The following is a 23,006-nucleotide window of genomic DNA, read 5'->3' on the forward strand; positions in this document are numbered from 1 at the left end:
CACAGGCTTCTCATTGTGGTGGCTTCTCTTGTTGCGGAGCACAGGCTGTAGGTGCGTGGGCTTCAGTAGTTGTGGCACGTGGGCTCAGTAGTTGTGGCTCGCAGGCTCAGTAGCTGTGGCTCACGGGCTCTAGAGCACAGGCTCAACAGTTGGGGCACACGGGCTGAGTTGCTCCCTGGCATGTGGGATCCTCCCGGACCAGGGATCAAACCCATGTCCCTTGAACTGGCAGGCGGATTCTTAACCACCGCACCACCAGGGAAGCCCTGTTCATTTGTTTTATATCAACTTTCTTTCTATGCAAAGCCCCTTCCAGTCAGGCTGGTGGGAGATTCAACCTCAGCCATTTTTCATTTTCCTCCCCAACACACACAACCCCTCCTGGATAGTGCGAAAGTCCTGGGGTTGCATGTAGCAGCAAGGCAGTGGGCAGAGCAAGAAAGATCTGATATGGGGCGGGGGAGGTGGTGGGCAGCTCGGGCAGGGCAGGGAACTGTGCTTCCACCCTTTGAGGTCTCACCCGCTCCCCGGGCTCCGACTGGCTCCCCCAGCTCAGCAGGAACTGGTGCCCCCATCTTTGCTCATAGAACTCACAGCCCTCGGCCTCCTCTTCCAGTCATGGAGAACTTCTTTGGGGTCTGGGAAGAACCACCCCCATCCCTAATCAAGTTCCTTTGGGGCTCCCTCCTCTCCGTCCAGGAGGCGCCTCTGCTGCCCCCATCACTACCCCCTCCCCCACTGCCCAGAAGCTGCTCAACAAATTTGGACTTTTGGATACCAAAGGCAGAAGGGGAAGTATATTTTGCAGGTAACCTCTCTCTCCTGCTTCCCACTCTTCCTCAGACCTCCCCCAAGACAAGGAGGTCCAGAACCTTCTTCTCCCATGTGTTTGGCAGAGGAGAGAAAATTTAATATCTCAAAAAACTGTCTTGTCCACTTTTTCACTCTTATCACTAAGGAAATTCCAAGGGTTTTAGGAGCTCTGTGCCAGAAACAGGAAAAGAACAGATATATATTTGATCACAATATCACAAAGCATAATAGTGTCCATGGGAAAGAAGGAAAGAGTAAAGCAGAGGTGCCAAGTTAGTCAGATCATGGGAGCAGGGCTGAAGTCCAGGGCAGGGGCAGGAAAAAAACAACAACTGTCTTGTCACAATTTCTCCTGCTACTAAACATATATGTATGTATATATAAACATACAATATACAGTTATTTATAAATATACACATATATATGGGGGTGCTATACTGTTGCTAGCCCATAGTCCTGAGGAATGGAGGTAAGTTTCTCCTGTTTATTATTTTTACTATCACTAAACATCTCACATGTTATATCATTTAGAAATGCATTCAGCTGCAAGGAACTTAATGCCCAACTAATAGGGGCTTAAATTTATTGGTGTTTGTTTTCCTCACATAACAGAAGTCTGGAGTCAGGTACGGTAGGGTTGATGCAGCAGCTCAAAAGTGTATCAAGGACTTAGACTCCTTCCATTTTTCTGTACCACAATCCTCACCATGTTGGTTTCTCATCCTCGGGCTCGTTGCCTCATTGTCCCAAGATAGCTGCTGTGGCTCCAGGCATCGTATTTGTGTTAAAATAGGAAAAGGGGGAATGAGTAGTGCCTTGTAAAAGAAAATCAAAAACTTTTCTAGGATTGCTCCTTAGCATCCCTACTTGGGTCTACTTAGCTAGAATGTTTTCAGGTACCCACTTCTCTCAGAGAAGCTGCAAAGTGACAGTTAACTTTTCCCGCCTTTGTGACAGAGGCAGGAAAGGGAGAAGGGGCTTGGGAATGTCTGCTGGTTAACCACAGTGTTTGTCTCATGAAAGCACCATGTTTTATGGTTTACAAAACAGCTACTATTGCCATTTTACAGAAGCTGCAATTGAGGCCCAGAGAGAGCAACTGAGTTGCGTAACTTCAGGTGACGAGATAGTGGTGAGATAGCCATGGAAACAGAACTGGAGCCGAGCCCAGAGCCCTTTCCAGCGCACCACACTGCCTGTTTCCCCATGTGATCTGCAGGTCTTGCACCCACTCTGCCCAGATATTTGTTCTACAACTTTGTCCAAAGTTGCTCCAGAGCAGGCTGGGCTGAGGCTGCTGGTGGTATCTCTGCAGGGACCACAGCCCAGGTGTTGGGAAGCAGATGTCGGGCAGCAGGTGTCCAGGGACAGAGCACAGGTCTTCAGGGATGAGGGCAGCCGCTTCCCTATTAGCAGTCCAGCAGGGAAGCCCAGCCTGTCAGCGCTGGCAGACAAAAAGAGCTAGGGTCCTACAGCCTGTCCCACAGACTGGCAAAGGAAGGGAGGTGACAAAGGAGAGTGAGAGAGAAGAGAGGGGATAGAGAACAGGATATGAAGGAAATGAGAAAGGAGGTGATGGAGGAAAGATGGGGAGGGAGGATGTGTGGAAGCCATGATGCTGAGCAGCAGGGGATGAGGGGGATACAGCAAGCAGGCTGAGTGGGCTTCCTAGCCCCTGGGTGGGCAGTGGGTCAGTCCTGACACCTGACGCCCCCGTCGACCACCAGGTACAGGAGTGTGACCACTGCCTCGCCAGAGAGAACAGGGGCTGAGGAAACATGGAGAGCTCCCTGCCTGGGGGATAAGAGGTGGCTTCTCAGAGCCAAACTGGGACCTGAAACTCCTTAGCCAGCATTCAGGCTCTTCAGTCTGGTTCCGGCCTCCTTCCCTGCCAGGCCTGCCCCAGCCCAGACCCTGGCACAAATCATGCTCAGTACATGTTTGTTGAATGAATAATTGAAAAACTGTAGAGCAACAAGGATACAAAAGCAGGATAAAAGTGCCCACTTCTACAAACCTTTGAAAAAGGTTATCGGGAGCACAAAGTGGGCTTTTTCTCCCGAAAGTGAAATAAGGAAAGAAATGAAATCTCATGTGTTGCAGGGAGGAAGCTCAGGCTGCTCCGCGGAGAGGTCTCCTTCAGCTGAAAGCTACCAGGGGACAAAAGCATCCACAAGATCTGTCTCAAGGTGAGAGAAGGCTTCCTCGGTCCCTGCCCGACTCCAGGCCCTCACCCACTCTGCCCTGGGCCCTGGTACCTGCCTCTAGCTGCTGCACCCTCCACTTCATCCAGGAAAATCTTTCCAAAATAACCATCTGACCACGTCACTACTCTGCTCTAAACCCTCCAGGACACCCCATGGTCAGCTCACAACTTCACGGCCTTTCCCCTGCTCAGAAACCCTCCATGGCTCCCCCCTACCCTCAGGATACTATCTGGTCTCCTCACCATGGCCCTCAAGGGCCTGTGTGACTCAGGCCCAGCCCAACTCTCCAAAGCTCACCACCTCCTGACCCCGACATGCTCTCTGCACTGCAACCACCCTACGTTTCTCATTGGTCCTTAAACACCCTGCTGTCCTCTTGCTCACATGCAGCATCCTGTCCCTTGGGCGTTTTCGCTCCCCCTGATCTGGCCGACTCCCACTGTCCTGATAGGGGCTGCGGCAGGCACCTCCTTGGTGCACCCGTGCACCTGTGCTGCCCCCATGACCCTAAAGCTCCTTAGAAGTGGGCTGCGTCCCTGGCCACTGCATCCCAGCCCCCAACAAACCCCAGTCACCTCAATTTCTGTTATGACCTGGGGATGGACATCACAAGACCAGGCTCAGGAGGTCCCAGCCAGGAGCCTGTCCGTCCCCCACACATCGCTGTGCGCCTTCAGAAATGGGTAACCTGTTTCATCTGACCCTCACAGCAGCCTGGGTGCGGGTGGCGTTTTTCCATCTGCTGAAGGAGGAGCCAGGGCCCAGAGGGGAGGACTTGCCCGGAGCCCCACAGGAGCCCCACGGCTCTTGCAGTTCAGCGGATCCAGGCAGCTTGGCCGACTTTAGAGCACACGCTCTTCCCCACCACACCCTGGGGCCAGAGCAGGGGCCAACGTCTACAGCGGGGAGAAGTGGAGGGTAGTGACAAGTTCTTCAGGAGGACCCTAGAGGCAGGTCAGAGGTGGGCGCTGGTAAGATGGCCCGAAGACCAGCCTCTCAGCCTCCCCACGTGAGCCCCCTCTCCACCCCGACTCTGGCCTCATCACCCCGCATATGGACACTGCTCCAGGGCCCCCTTTTTTGACCCCCAGGCTCCCTTTTGCCAAAGCCCCTCCTTCCTCTATAGCCCCAGCCCGCAGGCTCTCCATGACCCAGAGGACAGAGCCAGGGCCCCTCTGTCTGACCTTCAAGGCCCCTCGTGGTCTGGCCCTTCAGCCCCCTCTGCCCTGACATTCTGTTCCCAGCCCCTGCACTGCGCCCAGACGGGATGGGGCCCGTGCCAATGGGGAGGGGCACAGACGTGGGAGGCACACACACCGGCTTATTTATTGGCAGAGTCTTAGAGACTCAGTAAGGCACGGAGCCCAGGAAGGGGACGGGGTGTCCTGGAGTACATGGTCAGGAATACCCGGGCACCCCATCGCGGTGAGCACTCCTGCTCTCTGAGCAGCTCTCAGTGTTTCTCTCCTTCAGGACCCTCTCCCGGGGAGCCTTAGAACAAGGGCCCCTTTTCTTCCCCAAGAGGGCAAGTGTGGGCGAATGGGGGTGAGGGCAAGGAGGAGGCAGCTCCATGGTCGGCGTGGGTGGCAGTGGGAGGGAGGGGCCCGATGCTCCTCCTCCCTGAAGGCACGAAGAACAGAGGGGCCCAGCTCAGGGGCAAGTCCCGGAGGTGGGGCGGGTGCTCAGCCTGCTGTCACTGAGCCCCGAAGCACCAGGTGGGCTGGCCGCAGGGGGCTGCCTCAGCTGAAATCACGGTTGGGCAGGAGGAGGGGGGCTACCAGGGTCCACAGGTAGAGAAGCAGCCCTGCCCAGCTGGCACAGATCTTCACCCACACGGCGGTCCACGTGCTGATCATCTTCCGGGTCTCACCGGGTCTGGAACACACGATCATCCCAGTGAGCCTGGCCCCTGATGCTGTGACCTCAGTCCTGGCCCCGACCTTAGGATCCAGTTGCGAGCCCTGACTTCACCCCTGCCTCTTACCCTGTAAACTCTAGCCCCGTCTCTGATATTTTTGACACTTGGCCTTAAGACCCTACCTAGAGCTCATGGCCTTGTACCCTAGACCTGACCCTGACCTCAATTCCAACCTTGACCCCAGTCCTAGGCATAATACTGTGACCTGATTCTGGTCGCTAACCTTGTGATCCTAATTCTGTGACCTCACTCCTGGTCCCTGACTTTGGGACCCGGAAGCTCCTGACTTTAGTCCTGACCTCTAACGTTGACTCTGACCCTCAATCCCATAACCCCATCCCTGACCTTATGACCACAGTTCTCATATCTCTGACCTCAATTTTGACCCTTGGCCCTGTGACCCCAGTTCTGGCCGCTAACCTAGTTACTCTGATCTTAGCTCCTTGACCTGGTCACTTCAATCCTGGCTCTCTGGACTTGTAAGCCCAATTTTAACCAAATTTGTTACTTTATATGGCCCCAATCCCAACTCTCGACTTCATGACTCCTATTCTTGACCCTGTGACTTTGATTCTGACCCCACACCCTACTCCTAACCCTCAAACCATGAATCCCAAATCCGACCCCATAACCCAAATCACCACCCCTGATCTGTAAACCCGGTCTGCCCTGCACAGGCCCAGCCTCGCCTCCTGTGATCCCCGCTTCTCAGCACTTAGCGAAGGTACCAGCTACTGCGTGGACTAGGCACTGGCAGGGAGACTGGGGCACAGATGAGGCAGGCTCCCTGGAGGGTCCTAGAGAGACACCTCCATGCCCAAGTCTTAAACCCCAGCGCAGGGCTGGAGGGGAAGGGAAGTGGCGCACGCACTGCGGACACGGCGGCTCCGTCCACGCACCTGTACCAGTTGGTGAGCGTCATCATGACATGCAGAGAGGCGAGCACCAGGCAGAAGTGGAAGAAGGAGTAGCTGTAGGTGACGCTGTCCTGCTCGTTGTCGAAGGCCCGGCCCTCGCAGCCCGCCGCCTGCTGCTGCTGCGTGGCCTCCAGCACAGGCGGGCTCTCCTCCGTCTGCATCAGGCTGTTTACCTGCCGGTGGTCCGAGGAGCGCAGACTGGGGGAGGCGGGGGGGAGGATGCGCGTGTGGCTGTCGGGCCGTCACCACTGAGGTGGGTGGGTGGGCAGCGCCAGGGGGCCTCACGCACCACGGCATTGGCCATGATGACCATGGGCACCAGGGTTCCAGAGCCTCGGGAGCCGGTGGCCTGGAGGTTAGGCCCTGGGCCCTGGAGTTAACAAACTGCCTTGACTCTCAACTCTACCCCTACTCCCTGTGTGACCTTGGGCAAGACACTCAACCTCTCCGAGCCTCTGATTCCTTGTCTGTAAATTCAGAGATAATAGGACCTCCCTTACAGGGTTGCCGGGAGGATTAAATGGAGTAATGGTGTTTGAAGCCCCTAGCACTGTGCCTGGCGCAGAGCAGAAACCAAATAAACGGCCCCTGTTATTCTGGTTGTTTATTTGCCATTTCCACAAACACGTGTTGAGAACTTAGTACTGCAAAGGATCATACCAGGTACTACATTCATTAAAAATGTTCATAATAATGCTCATTTGCTGGTACGTTTGTCTACCTTTTATTCATTTTAGCTAAGTAGTATTACCCACTGCCTCCCCTTTCTCTATGTTTATAATAAAGAGAGAATAATCGTAATGATTTTTGTCATTGCTTTTCTACAATGAGGTCTTGATGTTTTTAACTACATTTAATAGTTTGAGACACATACACAATTCTGAAGATCCAACGTGTATCCTGAAAGAAGTGAACAAAGGCCTGGATTCCAGCCCATTCCATCAAATTGAAAAACCACCCCTTGCTGAGCTTCAGTCGACCCCAATCACCAAATACTGTGCTGATATCTAGTGCACATGAGCCTAGATCTGGGCCATCTAGCTGGGAGCAAGAGCCATCATCAGTGGTCCCTGCCCTCGTGGCTGTTTATGCTTCTTTGCTTCCTGGGTTTTAAGAACTGTGCTAAGAACAGATGGGATCTGTGGGCTCTCCGAGGTGCAGCCCAGTGACTGAAGGCCAGGGAGGTGTGAGTATGAGACGCGACAGGAAGCACAGCTCTGTGCCCACGCTGGGCATGGGGAGGGACAGAGCTCGGGGGCAGGGAAGTGAGCTCAAGCACCACGGCCACTGTGCACTCATGGCCTCGGACAAGTGGCTGCTCCTCACCAAGTCTCAGTCTCCTCATCTGTAAGATGGAGGTGACGTGGGTCCTTCCGGGTTGGAAAAGAAATCAAAGGAGAGGACAAAGAAGACAGATGTTTGTGAACTGCCCCAACTCAACTGGGAGAAAATGTTTTGAAAAAGGTGAAAACAAAACGAAATGTGAAACAGCCTCAAATTGTTCTAGCCCAGGAGCCTAGAAGCAGGTGTGCTGCTTACAGGCAAACGGGCGCTGCCCAGCAAGGGTGACTGGGGGAGAAAAGGAGATCAGGGCAGAGGTGCAGACACACAAAGTGGCACCTGGAGAAATGCCGGGCCGCAGGGAGGCAATACCTGAGTCTGCCAGTGTCAACAATAAGTATACTTGATACTACCATCTGGTGACACAAAACAGCCACTCACAGCCATCCAGCTGTGCAAATATATTAATAGTTCTTTGCAATAATAGCAAACACTTATTTTGGCACCTACTACTTGCCAAGTTCTTTTCTAAGTGCCTTGTACATATTAACTCATCATAACTCTTCAACAATCCAATGAAGTAAGTAGTATTTTTATTCCTATTTTACAGATAAGGGAACTGAAGCACAGAAAGGTTGAGAGACTTGCCCAAGGGGCCAGGCTCAACTGCAGGCAACCTGGCTCAAGCCCACACTGATAAGCACTTGCTAGGACACCCCCTTAAAGAATGTGCTCTTAAGAGCACATGTGATCTTAAGAATGAGCTGCTCTTTCTCAAGGGACACTGTGGGGTCACAAGCCACCCTGGGCATTAGAGGTTATCTTCCTTTAACTGAAAAGGAAGCTGAAGCTTGGAAAGGTGAAGCGGGCACACACAGGTGTGAGTGACAGAGCCTGGACCCGCTGGCCCCAGTCCAGGCTCCTGCCCTGGCACCACAGCTGCCTGCACCCGACTGAGCTAGGCACATGGCAGCCCGGGGTCAGGAAAGGCCTTGGGCCAGGAGGCAGGGTTCAGGCCCGCCTCCACTGCCCAGTCACCCTGTGCCCTCTGAGGGGCTCAATTTCCCCACCAGCACGGTGCCGGGGCTGGATGTGCTGCCTGCTGAGCGCACCTTCCAGCTTGGTGTCCCGGCTCCCACATCCTCCTGTCACTTGTGCCTCAGGGCTCCCAGTCATGATTCCTTCCCAGAAATCAGCCCCCACCCTACCTGATGAAGAGGGTGCACAGGAGGAAGATGATGAGACCCACGATGCTCGGTGCATCCCACCACTGGGTCTCGTAGCCCTCGGGGCCCGCCAGGACAGTCCCATTGCCAAAGTGGGTCAGCAGGTTGGGGTTGCATTTCCGCTCTGGGGATGAGAGCATGGTCACCCTCAGCCCACGCAGGCCAGGTCTGTAGCCAGGGAGCCCAGAGGATGGGCTCAGATGGACAGCCAAGGGACAGACACACAACCAACCACTCAAGTCCCAGCGACAGTATGCAGCAGACAAAACAACAGAGACAGCTCCGGGAACAGATGGGGTCCTCCCACCTCCCTGAAGGACGAAGTCTTGGAATGGGCTGGGAATGTCCCCGTCATCTTTCAGGGCCCCCAGCCCAGGAGGAAGACCAGGCCACCTGGAACCCAGGCCTCTACTCACCGGGGACATTGGATAAGGCCGACCAGGTGACAAACATGGTGTAGAGCGTGATGACCGAGGCCTGCAGCAGACCCGAGTTGGGCTGGGCATCCTGGCAAGACCAGTCCACAGTGTGACTCCTGCCAAACCTGGGTACATCCCACCCCCACCCAGCCCAGCCACGCCCAACCGGGGGACCTCAGAAACCCCCACCACCCTAGGGCCATCCCACCCCACACCCTTCGGGAAAACATACCACGCGGGCCACCCACTGCCACCTCGCCCACCCAAAGGTAGAGTCCTAATTTTTTCTCTTAATAGATTACCCGACTTGCTCCCCAGCTGAGAATCCTTCAAGGACAGCACTTCTTCACACTCGGAATTAAAGCCCTCCTTAGTTTACCCCATCTGCATCTTCATCCGACAGCCTCCCTGCTGACTACTCCCCAAACGTGGTGGCTACCTCTCTGTCCGTGGAACCTGCCAAATCCTCTCCAACCTCAGGGTCTTTGCATTCGCCCTGCCCTCTCCCTGACATCTTCCTCCCCCATACCTCTGCACCAGCAGTGTCTTTATATTCAGGCTTCAGCTCAAACAGGACCCCCCCAAAAGGCTCTGAAAACCCTGACTGCAGCAGACCCCGGCCCTGCCTGCCCACCTCCCTTTCAGCCCATACCCTCTTTTATTTTCCACAGAGCACTTATTCACCAAAATTACTTCACCTGGCCTCGTCTCCTATCGGTTGTTCTTTCCCACTCCTCACCGCACAGACACACTTGAAAATATGAATCTGAACTCTATGATTAGGAGCACAGCCTCTGGAGCCAGTCTGCCTGGGTTCAAATCCCAGCTCCACCCCTTATTAGCCATGTGACCTTAGGCAAGTCTCTTTACTCCTTTAAGCCTCTGTTTCCTCATCTGGAAAGCGGGGATGATGATGGTGCAAGGACTAAATAACATGACAGATGTCATTAACTGTTAGCTATTATTATTCCTCCTCTTCCTCACAGCTGTATCCCCAACATCTAGAAGAGTGCCTGGTACACAGTGGATGCTCAAGAGGTATTTGCCGAATGAATACTGATTGCTGTGTGACCTGGAACAGAGGTATCACCCTCTCTGGGCTTCCGTTTTCTTACTGGGAAATGGAAGCTCTGGCCAGAAGGGAGATTCCCAACCTTTCTGCTAAGGACCCCCAAAGACTATCTAAGCTACCTCTGAAACACCTGGTGGGCTGATATCCCAAACTGTGAAATACCACTGGACTCAGAAGGCTTCCCTTCTGAAGAACAGGTGATTACCTTGGGAGCTCCCACCCATCATCCCAGACAGTCTGGGATTGGAAACTGTGGAATTGCACCTCCTAACACCACTTCTTGAGGTGTCTAGGAATCATCACTCGGTGACCCTTCCTAATGTTCTCCTGATTTGTTTTCTCATGAAAACAATGATGACATCAAAATAATGATAACAATAGCCAATGTCTGATGGATATGCCAGGCACTGCTCTAAGTGTTTACTGTTCTAAGATCTATATGCCAGGCACTGTTCTAAGTGTTCATAAACATGGTCTCAATCTTGAGAATAACTCCAAATAGCGTTATTATTCCCATTTTACATTTGAGACGAAAGAGGCACAGAGAGGTTAAGGCACTTTCCCAAAGACAGCCAGCATACAAATGCGAGAGTCAAGACTCTAACCCAGGGAGGCTGACTTGGGAGCCCACACCCTTGGCCCAAGCCTCTGTGACTGACAGCCCTGGCCCCAGGACCCCAAGGTTCCTATAAGAAGTCCCACACACCGAGGAGCCTGGTTTCAGGCTGGGCAGAGACAGGCAGGCTCACCTGGACCTTGGGCAGGATAGCGATTATGGATACGCAGAAACAGAAAATGAGGTTGAGGCTGATGAAGACCTTGCCCTCATAGCAGGCGCCGGGCTGGGTGTAGTAGATGAACAGCAGTGCCACGGCCACGATTGACAGCGCGTAGAAGAGGAGGGTGAAGAAGAAGAGGCCTGGGGGGGAGGGGCAGCGGCAGGTGGGTCAGGAGGTGCAAGGACCCCCATCCTTGTCGAGCAGGGGTCTCAGGCCCCAACTTCCTCCTCCAAGGAGTGTCTACTAAACTTCAGTCCCTGAGGGCTTCCCTGGTGGCGCAGTGGTTAAGAATCCGCCAGCTAATGCAGGGGACACAGTCCGAGCCCTGGTCCGGGAAGATCCCACATGCAACTAAGCCCATGCGCCACAACTACGAGCCTGCGCTCTAGAGTCCGCGAGCCACAACTACTGAGCCCGTGCACCACAACTACTGAAGCCTGCGCGCCTAGAGCCCGTGCTCCACAACAAGAGAAGCCACCACAGTGAGAAGCCCGCGCACCGTAACGAAGAGCAGCCGCCACCCACCGCAACTAGAGAACGCCCGCGCGCAGCAACGAAGACCCAACGCGGCCAAAAAGAATTAAAATAAATAAATTTATTAAAAACAAAAAAACTTCCGTCCTTCACCCAGGCTTTGTGAGCTCCTGCCCCACCCTGAACTAAAATGATTCACTTGCCGCCAAAAAGGTCACCATAAAAATAAAGACAAGGAATAGAGGGGACTTCCCTGGTGGCGCAGTTAAGAATCCACCTGCCAGTGCAGGGGACAAGGGTTCAATCCCTGGTCCGGGAAGATCCCACATGCTGTGGAGCAACTAAGTCCGTGCGCCACGACTACTGAGCCCGCGCGCCTAGAGCCCGTGCTCCGCAACAAGAGAAGCCACCGCCATGAGAAGCCCGCGCACGGCATCGAAGAGTAGCTCCCGCTCGCCGCAACTAGAGGAAGCCCGCGCGCAGCAACAAAGACCCGACGCAGCCAAAAAAAAAAAAGACAATGAATAGAGAACAGTCTCTCAAAAAGTGAACAAGATGCCTGGTGATCAGGGAGGTGTGAAAATCAAATCAACCCTGAAGAGCGCCTTTCTTCTTGATCAATTCAGAAGAACTGAAAAGGGACCCGTTTCTGCCACTGGGGTTTCAATGACCAGGTGTCATTCGTGGCTTTGCTCCGCAGGGGCCGCTGAACCGGACCCCTCTGAACTCTCCAGTGCAGCTCTCATCTGACCCCACCTCAGCCACCCCGGGTCAGCGGGGCCCCTGCCACACACCCTTCCCTCCACGTGACCCGGACGGCTCAGTTCCTGCCCTTAGGAGGCAGCCTTGAGATGCCCTCCAGGCCGTCGTCCAGCTTCAGGGACCGCCCCCCGCCCGACTCCTCAGGTAGCCCAGCCCCCGCTGCGAGGCCGCTGGGTGGCACTGACCTGCATACCAGGCGCGGGAGCCGCTCTCCTCAGCCTTGTTCAGCCACCGCTGGTTCCAGGAGTGCGCAAAGTCGATAAGCAGCAACAGCTGGATGAGGAGGAAGACGAAGGAGCCCACGGCACCAAAGTAGAACCAGACTAGGCGGGCAGAGGGGAGGGAGGCAAGGGGGTCCAGGCGTGGCGCAGCAGCCCCTGGGTCTGGGTCTCTTCTCACGCTCGCTTTTATACGTTCAACAGTCATTTGTGCCACACCCTGCACTGGGGACACGGAGAAGCAGCAAGGTCCCCGCCCTCAGGAGCCCCTGGCCACGCACAGAGATGCCGTGTGTCAGGGTGTGGGTCGGGGTCAAGGGGGGTTCCCTCCAACCCCGAGTTGCCCAAAGGCCATGTGGCCAGGCACCAGAGTCCTGTCTCCTGGGTGGGAGGCGAGGCCCCAGCCAGTAGTCTGGGGTCTGTGTGCAGAGGAGCCCCCAGCACGCTCATCCTTCTCGGTAGCTCCCATCCCTCCCCACCAGGGCCACCTACTGTTGGAGAAGGAGCCGTCAGGGATGTAGAAGGCGCCCACGGTGATGCCCACGAAAACCAGGAATTTAAAGAACCAAAACCTACGGTGGGGAAAGGGGTAGGACAGACAAGAAAGCTGAGTAGGGGGAGAGAAAAAGGCTGGACCCCCCAGAACCTCACCCCTGAAGAGCAGGTACCGGGAGAGGTGAGAGAGACTTCCTGATGGTCTGACAGGCACAGAAAGTCCGTCCTGGCCCTAGAAAAAGCCCCAAGGAGCAGAGGGAAGGACCGATGATGGGTGAGGATGGTCACCTGGGTTCTAACCCCAACTGTGTCGCTAAATTGGTGTGTGGCCTTCGGGATGCTGTTGCCTTTTCTGAGCTTTATTTCCTCATCTGAGAAATGGGAACTACTAAATGAGCTGACCTCTGTGCTGTGCCTCCTGGCTTCAGCGGCTCCTGAGTCTGAGGATTAGGGTCTGGAGATTGCTGGAGACAGGCAGAGGATAGGGAAAACCACCGCGGGAGGGGGCTGGGGTGCAGGTGGGACCCCTCCTCACCCATTCTGGATGGCAGCCCTGGGATCCCGGCTGCTGCGCACGCAGATCATGAGCAGGGTGAAAAGGAAGAAGAAGGCGGCCATAGCGAAGCACATACGGTAGACGGCACGGTGGCCGAGCAGGGAGCCACAGTCCACGTGGCCCTGCAGGACGACAGGGGACCCGGCCACCTCCTCACACACCCAGGGCAGCTGTGGAGACAGACAGAGCAGCTGGAAGGCCCCGCCCCACCCAGAACCCGGGCTGACTCTGCCCAGGCCGCCAGGCAGGAGGCTCTCCCAGGAGGGCCACCCGAGCCTCCCACTTTCACGCATGGCCCAGCTCCATTCCCACCCACCTCTGCGGCTGAAGCCCTGTGAGTGAGCCCCCCAGGGACAAACGGAAGGCATGGCTCGGTCCAGGGCAGGATTTCCCAAAGTGCTCTCCACCCACCAGCTACAGCAGAATCCCCGGAGGTTCCCCTCTCCTACAGAACTAGAGTCTCTAAGGCAGGGTCTGAGATTCTGCATGACTAGCACACTTCCCAGGGAATTCATGCTCTATATACACTAGTATGTCAGAACCTCTGGCCTAACTATCCCACTGTCTATGGAACACTGAGATGAAGGGAAGACTTAGGACCCTCAAACTGGGCTTATGCATTAAAGTGGGGAGAGCTTACCCCGGGCCAGTGTCTGGCGGGGATGGCGATAATGATTCATGAGACTTCCCAAGGGGACCAAGGCTTATGAGAAACAATAAGGCTCAAACCCTCCTCCCAATATGAAGAAACGACCCTCCATCGTCAAGCTTGGATCATCGGTGCGCTGGCACTCCTGCCCACCTCTTGATCAGCTGGGCCCCCAACCCTGGGCCCCCTGGTAGCTGAGCCTTTGCCAGAGGCCAGGTCCCGCAGGTGGCTCACCTTGTAGAGCTGGCTCTCCACACTGGGACTCAGCATGATGACGGACACCAGCACCCCCAGGAAGAGGAAGGCCGTGAAGATGAGGCGGCTCAGTGTGGAGCTGTGGCTGCAGGGGCAGCAGCTGCACAGGATGCAGGGGGCAGAGCCGCAGAGGCAGGACGCCTGCGGGGAGGCCAGGATGGCACCTTACTCTCTGGTCTCCTCTCCCCTTCCCCGCCCAAGAACGCAGCATCCACCCACTGCCCGCTGCCCGTTCAATATCTCCAAACCTACGCAGAGACTGCCTGTGCCACACCACGAAGGGACACCTCTTCCCCAGATGTCACCCCATCTAACTTTCAAACCCAAGGGAGAGGCCAAGGAAACCAAGGCTGGAAGAGGCTGGGTCCCACAAGGACAGACAGCCAGTAAGCAACAGAACCCAGATTCAAACCTGGATCTATCTCAGGTGTTACTGTGGCTTCGGAGAGAGAGCTGGGGTCACAGTGCTTCTTATTTAGGAGGAGGCAGAGTGGAAAAAAAAAAAATCCAGAAGGCCAGCTCTTTCACTGATTAGCTATGTGACCTTATACAGCTCACTCAAGCTCTCTGAACCTCAGCTTCCTCTTCCATATAATGGGAATCGTAACAGTACCTGCTTCTCACATAGCAGCTCTAAGAATGAAATACTGTAGGGATTTTATTTTATTTTTTAATTTTTATTTTTTTGGCTGCGCTGCACAGCACGCAGGATGTTAGTTCCCGACCAGGGATGGAACCCGCACCCCCTGCAGTGGAAGCGCAGAGTCTTAACCACTGGACCGCCAGGGAAGTCCTGTAGGGATTTTAAATTGTAACTCCCTGGGAATTCCCTGGCTGTCCAGTGGTTAGGACTCCGTGCTTTCACTGCCGAGGGCCCGGGTTCAACCCCTGGTAGCGAAGTCCTTTAGGGATTTTAAATTGTAACTCCCTGGGAATTCCCTGGCGGTCCAGTGGTTAGGACTCCGTGCTTTCACTGCCGAGGGCCCGGGTTCAACCCCTGGTCTGGGAACTAAGAGCCCGCAAGCCTCGCAGCACGACCAAAAAAAATTGTAACTCACTCAGGCTCCCTTTCTCCCTTCCCTGCTTTATTTTTCTCTGTAGGACTTACTACCACCTCACTGGCTTCACAGTTTACTCGTATTGCCTGCCTCTCATTGTTAGCGTGCAAGCTCCGCCAGGGCAAGGGGTTTTGTCTGTTTTGTTCACCATGGTATTCCCAGAGGTGGGAACTGTGCCTGGCACATCATTGGGAGCTCCGTGACTACCTGCTGAACAAATGTAAAGTGTCTGGCATCGTACCAGATGTATGTTAAGACCTCAAAAACAGCAAGCGCTGATAAATCAACATCTGTTGAATGAATGGAATGAAGAATATGAGTGGCTGTGACTTTCCGCTCTGGGGCTGCACCAGTTTGGGACAGCAGGGGTGTCCAACCCTTTCCGTCTCCAGCTCCTCTGCCCTCCGTCAGCCCCTCCCTCCCTAGGGCTGGCTGAAATCACTTAGGGGCTGGTGATGCCACACCTTTCGTAGCTGTAGACTCATCCCTTGGGAGCCAGTTCTACAGCCCAGCCTTGGAGGAAGTGGGCCCACATCCAGATACATCTGGTTCACTGTTTCTCTTCCCCCAAACAGCCCTGACTCCTCATTCAGGTATTTAAGAGTCTGAAGGGCAAGAAAGACACAGGCTCTGCCATCCTGGAGCTTCCAAGGGCAGGAAAGATACTCAGCAAGTCATTACACCCGTCATGGTAAGTGTGAAGAAGAAAACATACGTGCCTCCATGAGAGTGACCGGCGGGGGCCTAGTTTAGATTGGGGGTAGTGGGTTACTTCCTGGAAGAAGTGACACTTAAGCTGAGAGCTGAACAAGGAGGATTCACTCTCCTGACCAAGGGGAAGAAAGGTGTTCCAGACAGAGGGAACAGAGCCCGAGGCAGCTCTGGGGCGGACAGGAGCTGAGCGCTGGAGGAATGGAAAGAAGTCCCTATGGCCAAAGCTTCATAAGCAAGCAAGTGGTGAGGTCGGCCAGGCTGGCAGAGCCTGGCAGCCATGTGCAGGACCCTCGTGTTCATCCCACGAGCAATGGGCATCCATTGCCATTGGGCATCACCTCCCAAAGCCGGGAGGGACAGGAACAGCCTTATGCTGAGTGACCAGCTTTGTGGAGAACAGGCTGAAAAGGGGCCCTTGCTCCTCTGAGGCCCCGCCCCCTGCTTTCTGGACTGGTCACAAGGGGTCGAGCACACTCTGCTTGAGGGGCAGCTGCCCTCCCGTATCCCCCACACCTCTCCCCCAGACTGGAAATGCCTCTGAGAATGCTCCTTCTTACCCATCTCTCTCACCCACAAAGCCAAGTAACAGCACAGTTGCTAAGTGAATGCCGAATGCAATTCTCCCTCACGGTCCAAATCATCCAGCAATTTCTGGTTGTATCTTGCAAACCCCACCCCAATCCCTGACTCCTGTTCATGGCTACCTTGGAGGGGGGGGCGGTGAGGAGATAAGCAAATGCCAGAAGTGTTTTGTAAACCATAAAGTGCATTCTGAGATCAGAGAGATTAAGAAACTTGCCAGAAGTCACACAGTAAGTGAACAGCAGTGCTGAGATTCAATAACAGGGATAGCTTCCCTTTATGACGAGTTACTCTGTCCCAGACACTATGATAAGGGCTTTGTCTAGATTAAGCCTCACGGACACTATGAAGTGTGTTGTAACTTCCCATTTACAAGTGGGGAACTGAGGCTCAGAGAGGTGACGTGGCCAAGGTCACACAGCAAGTGAGCTAAGGAGCTGGGATTCAAGGTCAAGTCTGTCTGCACCAGGGCCTGCTAAGTCACTGATGGCAGACTCATTAAATTTCAAAACATCCCAGCAATGAAAACCATCCCTCCAGTGCCCAAGAAAACCAAGGGAGGCCAACAGGTACTGATCTCAGGAACCAAGTGCCCAAGTACCCAGGTCAGGGCCCGGGGCTCTGGCTTGTTACCATTTCAATTTGAGACATTTGAGACACAAGAAAAGCTGCACACTGCAGTCAGGGAACCTGGCCTTTCAATTCACTGTGGTTTTTGGAGATCAGAATCCAGGTATTACTGATACCTGAAACCTCAGGATTTCCAAGGGCCTGGCTGGTAGCCAGAGAGACCAGGTCAGGGAGAGAACAATACACACAGCCCCCCGCTGCTTCTGGAGCCTCCTTGGAGTTGTTCATACATTCTGACCCCATTCCACCTCTGGGGATCACTCCTACCACAGACTCTTCCTATAGTAATACCAGCCCACGGGAGTAAAGGCACACATGTACACAGGGAAGTCCACTGTGACACTGTTCACACGAGGAAAATAACAGGGGAAAGCTGAAAATAACTAAACATCCATCATTACATCGTGGTACATCATGGTACATCGTGATCCCTAAGAGGGATCTCTCTGCTGAATGGAGCAGATGTGTTGGTAACACTTAAATGGGTATATACAACTAAATATAGTTAAATATAAATTATACCCCAATAAAGTTGATTTTCATTATCAAAAAATAAAAATTTTAATTAAGAAAAAAACTAAAACAGGTACGAAGCTTTAGGCTGTATGAGCTTATTAGACTATCAAGAAACTGCAGATGACCTCATTGCCCAACACCAGGGGACAGTGGTGGCCCACTGACTCCATGGAATGTTACAGAGGCAGGAAAGATGAAAGCCACTAGACTGACAGCAACACAAGCTATGCTTGTGATGCAATGTGAAAGGCCAAGGCAGACTACAAACTGTTCCCACACTCAGATTACAACACCCCCTCCACAAATGCACTCAGGGGAAAGGCAGCAATGGAAAAGCACCAGAAATAAGAGCGGTGGAATCTTAGCACCAGCCAGGTTCTCAGAATGGAGAACTCAGAACTCAGGAGCCCTGGGTCTGAGAGTCTTTAAGCTGCGAGGTTCCGTGGCACCCCATAACTGGCTGAGCCACCCTAGCACTAGACCAAACACAGGAGAGAAGAGGTCAGCCCAAGACTTCTCAAAGCATACTTCCTTCCCCCACGCAGTGTGAAGAGGAGAGGGCCCTGTCTTGACTCTGCCACCAGCTGGCAGTATGACCTTAGACAAGCGGGACTTAGTTTCCTCAGCCATAAAATGGGCCTCTGGGCAGGGCAGTGAGGTGGCTTGGAGCCCATCAGACAGCCCTGGGTTTCACCAGGTTCCCCATTCCTCGAATGTGGTCTCCAGCACTTTACCACTGGCGGGAGCTTACAGAGCAGCCGCCGCACGCCAGCTTCATGCTAACTAAGTCCCACTGAACCCTCCTGACATGCTGAGAGGCAGGTGCCGTTGTTCTCTCCACTTTACAGACAAGGAGAGAAGTCCTCAGTCACGCCACTGAGAAGAGGCCAAGCCAGGACCAAGACCAATCGGTCTGAGCCAAAGGCCTTTCACACTCCCTCGACTGTAGAAGGTCCTCCTTAAAAATCTTGCTGACTGTCCAACTCACCATGTGCTGGCTTGGCTGGTGACTCCCATCCCTAGTGGGTCCATCTTATCTCCTCCCAGCCAGGACTCACCTTCAGCCCAGTCCAAATGTTGACCAAGAGAGCAACTTTTGTCCCCTTCCTGCCGTGACCCAGTTGCATCTGACCAAGAGGCAGATGCAAATGTGTCACGGCAGGAGGGACAAAAGTCTTCCCCACCGACCCATGTATGCCAAAATGTTCCCTCTAAAGATGCCTGGCAACCCCCCCTTAGAACTTCACTCCTGTGGGGCAATGTCCATTGAAACAGGTTGTTATTGGCATCCAGTAGTGCCCAACTGTACCACTTAATACGGTGTGGCTGTGGGGAAATCATCTTCCCTCTCTGATCCAGCTTCCTCAGCTGTGAAATAGGGATAATATTCACTGCTTCATTGGGGTCGTTGTGAGGATTAAATGAAAGGGTATATACAAAGTGCTCACTACACTGCTGGGCCTGGGCTACCACTGGACAGCTCTGGGCTGTGAGCTCTGGGCCTACAGTAAGCACTCAGTAAACGGCAGCTATTATCCGTATCATGATCTGTAAAATAGGATAACTATGTCATGGGGTTGGCAGGTGGGGCGCGTAATGAGATAGCAGGGGTGAGGGGCTCAGCACAGCACCTGGCATGCAGTAAGTACTCAGTAAATGTCAGAGGTCAGAACGCCAAGGGGAGGCCACTGACCCGAAGGGCAGGTCCCTTGCAGATATTAGATACTTCCAAAGCGAACGTCCCAATTCCACTCTGTGCCAACCCTATCCCTCAGCATCCAGGATGTGAAGGGAGGGAAGGTGTAGGCAGAAGCCTAGACCAGGAATCAGATTTTAATCCTGACTGTGCAGTTCCTCTTCCCTTCACCGTGCAACCTTAGGCAAGTCAGCTAACCTCTCTGGGCTGCAGCTTCCCCATCTGTAAACTGGGGATTGGAGCAGGGCTTTCAGGTGCCTTCTGACTCAGCATTGTGGGAGTCTGACTCAGAGACCAGCAACTGGCTCCAGAGGGAATTCTCCACCCACCTTTTTAAGATGATAATAACAATAGCTCCTATTTGGAGCACTTACTCTAACAGGGCGGGGCACTTTTAAATCTTCCCAACAGCATTATGAGGGAGGTAGACAGGGAGACAGGCACAGAGAAATGGCAGGTCTCCCTTCAACACTCCCCCCACCCCCAGGATAGCCCAGCCTGATGGAATTCTAGTCAACTCCATGGAAACTCTCCGTCCCCCATCAGGAAGCAAACCCTTTCTGGCCAGAGCCCTAGCCCAAACCTTGGTTTCACTGAGCAGGGAGGGATCTCAGGGACCAGCTCTTGATTCCCCCTCCTGCGGGTGTACACACACACACACACAAACACACACACACACACACCCTTCACAGATGGGGAAATAGAGGCCCAGGGACACACACACACACACACACACACACACACACTTCACAGATGGGGAAATAGAGGCCCAGGGAGGACAAGAGTCCAGGAACCCACTGTGTAGCCTCTCTGTGCAGATATCATTCTCCAAAAGTGGCTGTAAAGTAAATCTCTAGATCCCCCAGCTGTCCGCCCCTACACCCCCATCCTAACACACTCACACAAATCAGGGACAAAGGAAACTGGGATTTCAGCAGCCACCAGACTCCCCCTCCTTCCTCTCCGCTCATCTTTGTGTGGGGCAGAGGGGGAGGGGGCTGCCTGAATGAACCTCAGATTTAATGAAGGGAAGAGAGAAGGGAGAGGGGGCTGGGAAAGGAGAAAAGAGAAGGGGCCTCCCAGCCGGGGTCTGGCGGACGCTCCTCCCCTCTGCTGGCTGCTCCCCAGGTCCCCGAGCAGACGACCAGGTAATCCCTCCCCCACACAAACCCCAACCTCCCTCAGTTCCTGGGTTTTCCCACCCAGAGCTGGGACGATGGCGGTGGTAACCCGCACCCCTCACTCAAGACCGGCTTAGAAAAGCAAAGGAGGCCTCCTCCCCACCCCCAACTTCGGCTCTGGGGCCCAGAGGGCAAAGGTCTGGGGTTCATTGGGGAAGTGCCCAGGAATTAGCCTGAGCCAGACTGAACGAAGCAGAGACAAGACACAGAGAGACTGATAGACTGAACGGGCAGACAGACCCCGGCGGACAGACACGGAACCGTGTAGACAGACAATGACAGATGGAGAGGCTTCGGACGGACAAAGACAGTCGGACAAACGAACGGACCGATATCAGACACATACAAATGGACAAACTGAGGCAGACGGGTAGGGACAGAAAGACCAACTGACAGATTGCCAGAGAAACAGAGAAGGACACACGGCAGAGAGGGACAGGGACCGGCAGGCCACACAAAGAGAGCGTCCGGGAGGGAGACCAGAGGCGCACTGCCAGGACGACTCCAAGCTGAGCCAGATGGGGCCGCAGCGCCCACCCCCGCCCCCGGCTCTGGGCCTCAGTCTCCCCAGTTCCCTGGAGGGGCGCCCGCCCAGGACAACCCCTCCCCCGCCCGAGCGCGCCCCACCCCCTCCCCCGCGGTAACCCGATCCCCGGACACCAGCTGTCCCCGGCGCCCGCGGGCCCGGGATGGGGGCGGGGGAAGTCGGTGAGAGGGAGGACCCGAGGGGCGAGGAGGCGGGGTGCGGGCCTAGAAGGACAAGTTTGGAGGAAGGAAAAAGAAGAAACTATTTGGAGGAAGAAGACAGGACAAAAGTGCGAGGCCGAAGAAGGGGCAGGCGGCGGGGGCGGGCGCCGGGGGCGGGACTCACGCAGCTGAGCAGGGAGCAGGCGCCCAGACAGGCCCCCATGTCGGTGGCGGCGCAGGGCGCAGAGCGCGGGCAGAGGGGCGCGGGATCCGGTCGGGCTCCTGGCGCCGCGGGCTGGCCCCTCCCTCAGCCCCGCCCCTGCCCGGCCCCGCCCCGCCCTACCTGCCGGAACTGCTCGCCGCCTTCCGGCGGCGCTCGGGGCCTTCCGGGACTCACCTGGGCCAGGTGCGGCAGGTGGGACCCTAGAGAAAGTGGAGGTACCGGGGATTCCAGCGGCCGTGCGAGCCGCGCAACCGGGCTCGTGTCCGGATCCAAAGTGATGGTTTGGAAATAGTGAGACCTGGGTTCGAGTGCCGACGAGGCCGCAATGCGACCTCACAACACTTCCCCCGGACCCCCACCGCAGGGGACAGAAGCCAAGAGATGGTCACCCCTGACTCCTCGGCGCTTGGCACGGAGCCTCTGCCCAATACATAGGCGCTGAATGATGAATGACTGGACAAAGAAATGGACAAGTCACTTCACCTCTCTGAGCCTCAGTTTCCCCATCTGTAAAGTGAGGATACCTACCTCAAAGGGCTGTTACAACACACAGGAGATGCTTGCCAAGTGTGAGCTCCCTGTGTCTGACACTCCTAAGACCCCGCCTCGCACTCTTTCGTCTGTCCTCCCCTCCATCCACATGTTCTTTAAGCTCTACTGACTCCTGTCTTGGGCCACATGCTCCCCAGAGCCACCCGGCTCATCGCTCCCCAGGGATGCCCGAACCTGGCCCCCAGCTAAGGAGGTCAGAAGGGGTGGGTGGGTCATATTCCTGCCAGACCGTCCCCCAGAGGTAGGTGGGAGAGACCCAGAAGCAGGGCTTTGTAATCACTCTCGGTTCACCCTCCAGCCCGCTCCTCACTCAGCCGTAGATGGGATAATGTTAGGGAAGGAAATCTGCGTGCCTCAAAGCTGGCCCCGGGGCCAAAGATCCTACCTGACTGCATCCTTGGTGATTCATAGGGCGCCAGGCTTAGCCATTCATTGTGCCAGGACTGTTCCGCAAACATACCCTACACTTTCCCTCCTCCACACTTTTGCACACAGGATACCCTCCCCCTGGAAAGTCCTTCTCTTTATCCCCCTCTCTACCCTTCAAAGCCTTGCTCACAATCTCATATCTTTTTGGTGAAGAGAACCACCCTTCCCCCAAAACCACTACCTGGCCCCATTAGGAATAAATATCCTCCTGCTTCCCTGTGTTTCTACAACACGGGACCCCTTTACAGCCCCACAAATAACTAAAGTTACCACACAGCTCAAGCTTATACCAAACTCTTTCACCTACATAGTCCCATTCAAGCCCTATAGTAAACCTGAGAAGTAGATTAACTCCTACTCCATTCCATTTTACAGATGAGGAAACAGGTTCAAAGAAGTAAAGTGACGTGCTAGATGTAAACTGAGCACTGAATAAACATCAGCTATGACTATTGTGGTTAGTTATTATTGCTGCTCAAAGCCACACAGCTCAGAAGGGCAGAGCTAGAAGACCACCCAATCTGGCCCTCATCTCAGAACTCAAGGCCTGTCCCCGACATCTCACTGCCTCTATTTGAAAGCAGAGGTGACAATACCCAGTCAGCCTCTTTTTCTGTCCAATAATGTCTTCAGTCCTGGTCAGAGACCCTCAGGAGACTTTGAGCCGCCCAAGGACTGTCTGATTCACCTCTGGCCG

The 23,006-nt window shown here is 54.6% G+C and overlaps 1 protein-coding gene across 3 annotated transcripts; it reads right to left on the bottom strand.

Moving 5' to 3' along the window:
* Positions 1–4,321: 4,321 nt before the first annotated feature.
* SERINC2 (serine incorporator 2) lies at positions 4,322–21,422 on the bottom strand. 3 transcript variants are annotated; one of them, XM_024125764.3, is made up of 10 exons: positions 21,290–21,422; positions 14,021–14,182; positions 13,117–13,307; positions 12,579–12,658; positions 12,054–12,191; positions 10,603–10,772; positions 8,779–8,869; positions 8,345–8,486; positions 5,838–6,086; positions 4,322–4,895 (listed from the first exon to the last, which is right to left on the bottom strand). In XM_024125764.3, the coding sequence occupies exons 1-10, from the start codon at positions 21,326–21,328 to the stop codon at positions 4,760–4,762; spliced, it is 1,398 nt and encodes a 465-aa protein (XP_023981532.1). In that variant the 5' UTR covers positions 21,329–21,422; the 3' UTR covers positions 4,322–4,759. The 3 variants fall into 3 exon arrangements, with proteins under 3 accessions (XP_023981532.1, XP_023981533.1, XP_028340792.1); XM_024125765.3 differs by having other exon boundaries at positions 5,838–6,053; positions 21,290–21,404; XM_028484991.2 differs by lacking the exons at positions 4,322–4,895; positions 5,838–6,086 and adding an exon at positions 6,268–7,225.
* Positions 21,423–23,006: the final 1,584 nt, after the last annotated feature.

The sequence above is a fragment of the Physeter macrocephalus genome, unplaced genomic scaffold (assembly GCF_002837175.3).
Source record: "Physeter macrocephalus isolate SW-GA unplaced genomic scaffold, ASM283717v5 random_325, whole genome shotgun sequence".
NCBI lineage: Eukaryota > Metazoa > Chordata > Mammalia > Artiodactyla > Physeteridae > Physeter > Physeter macrocephalus.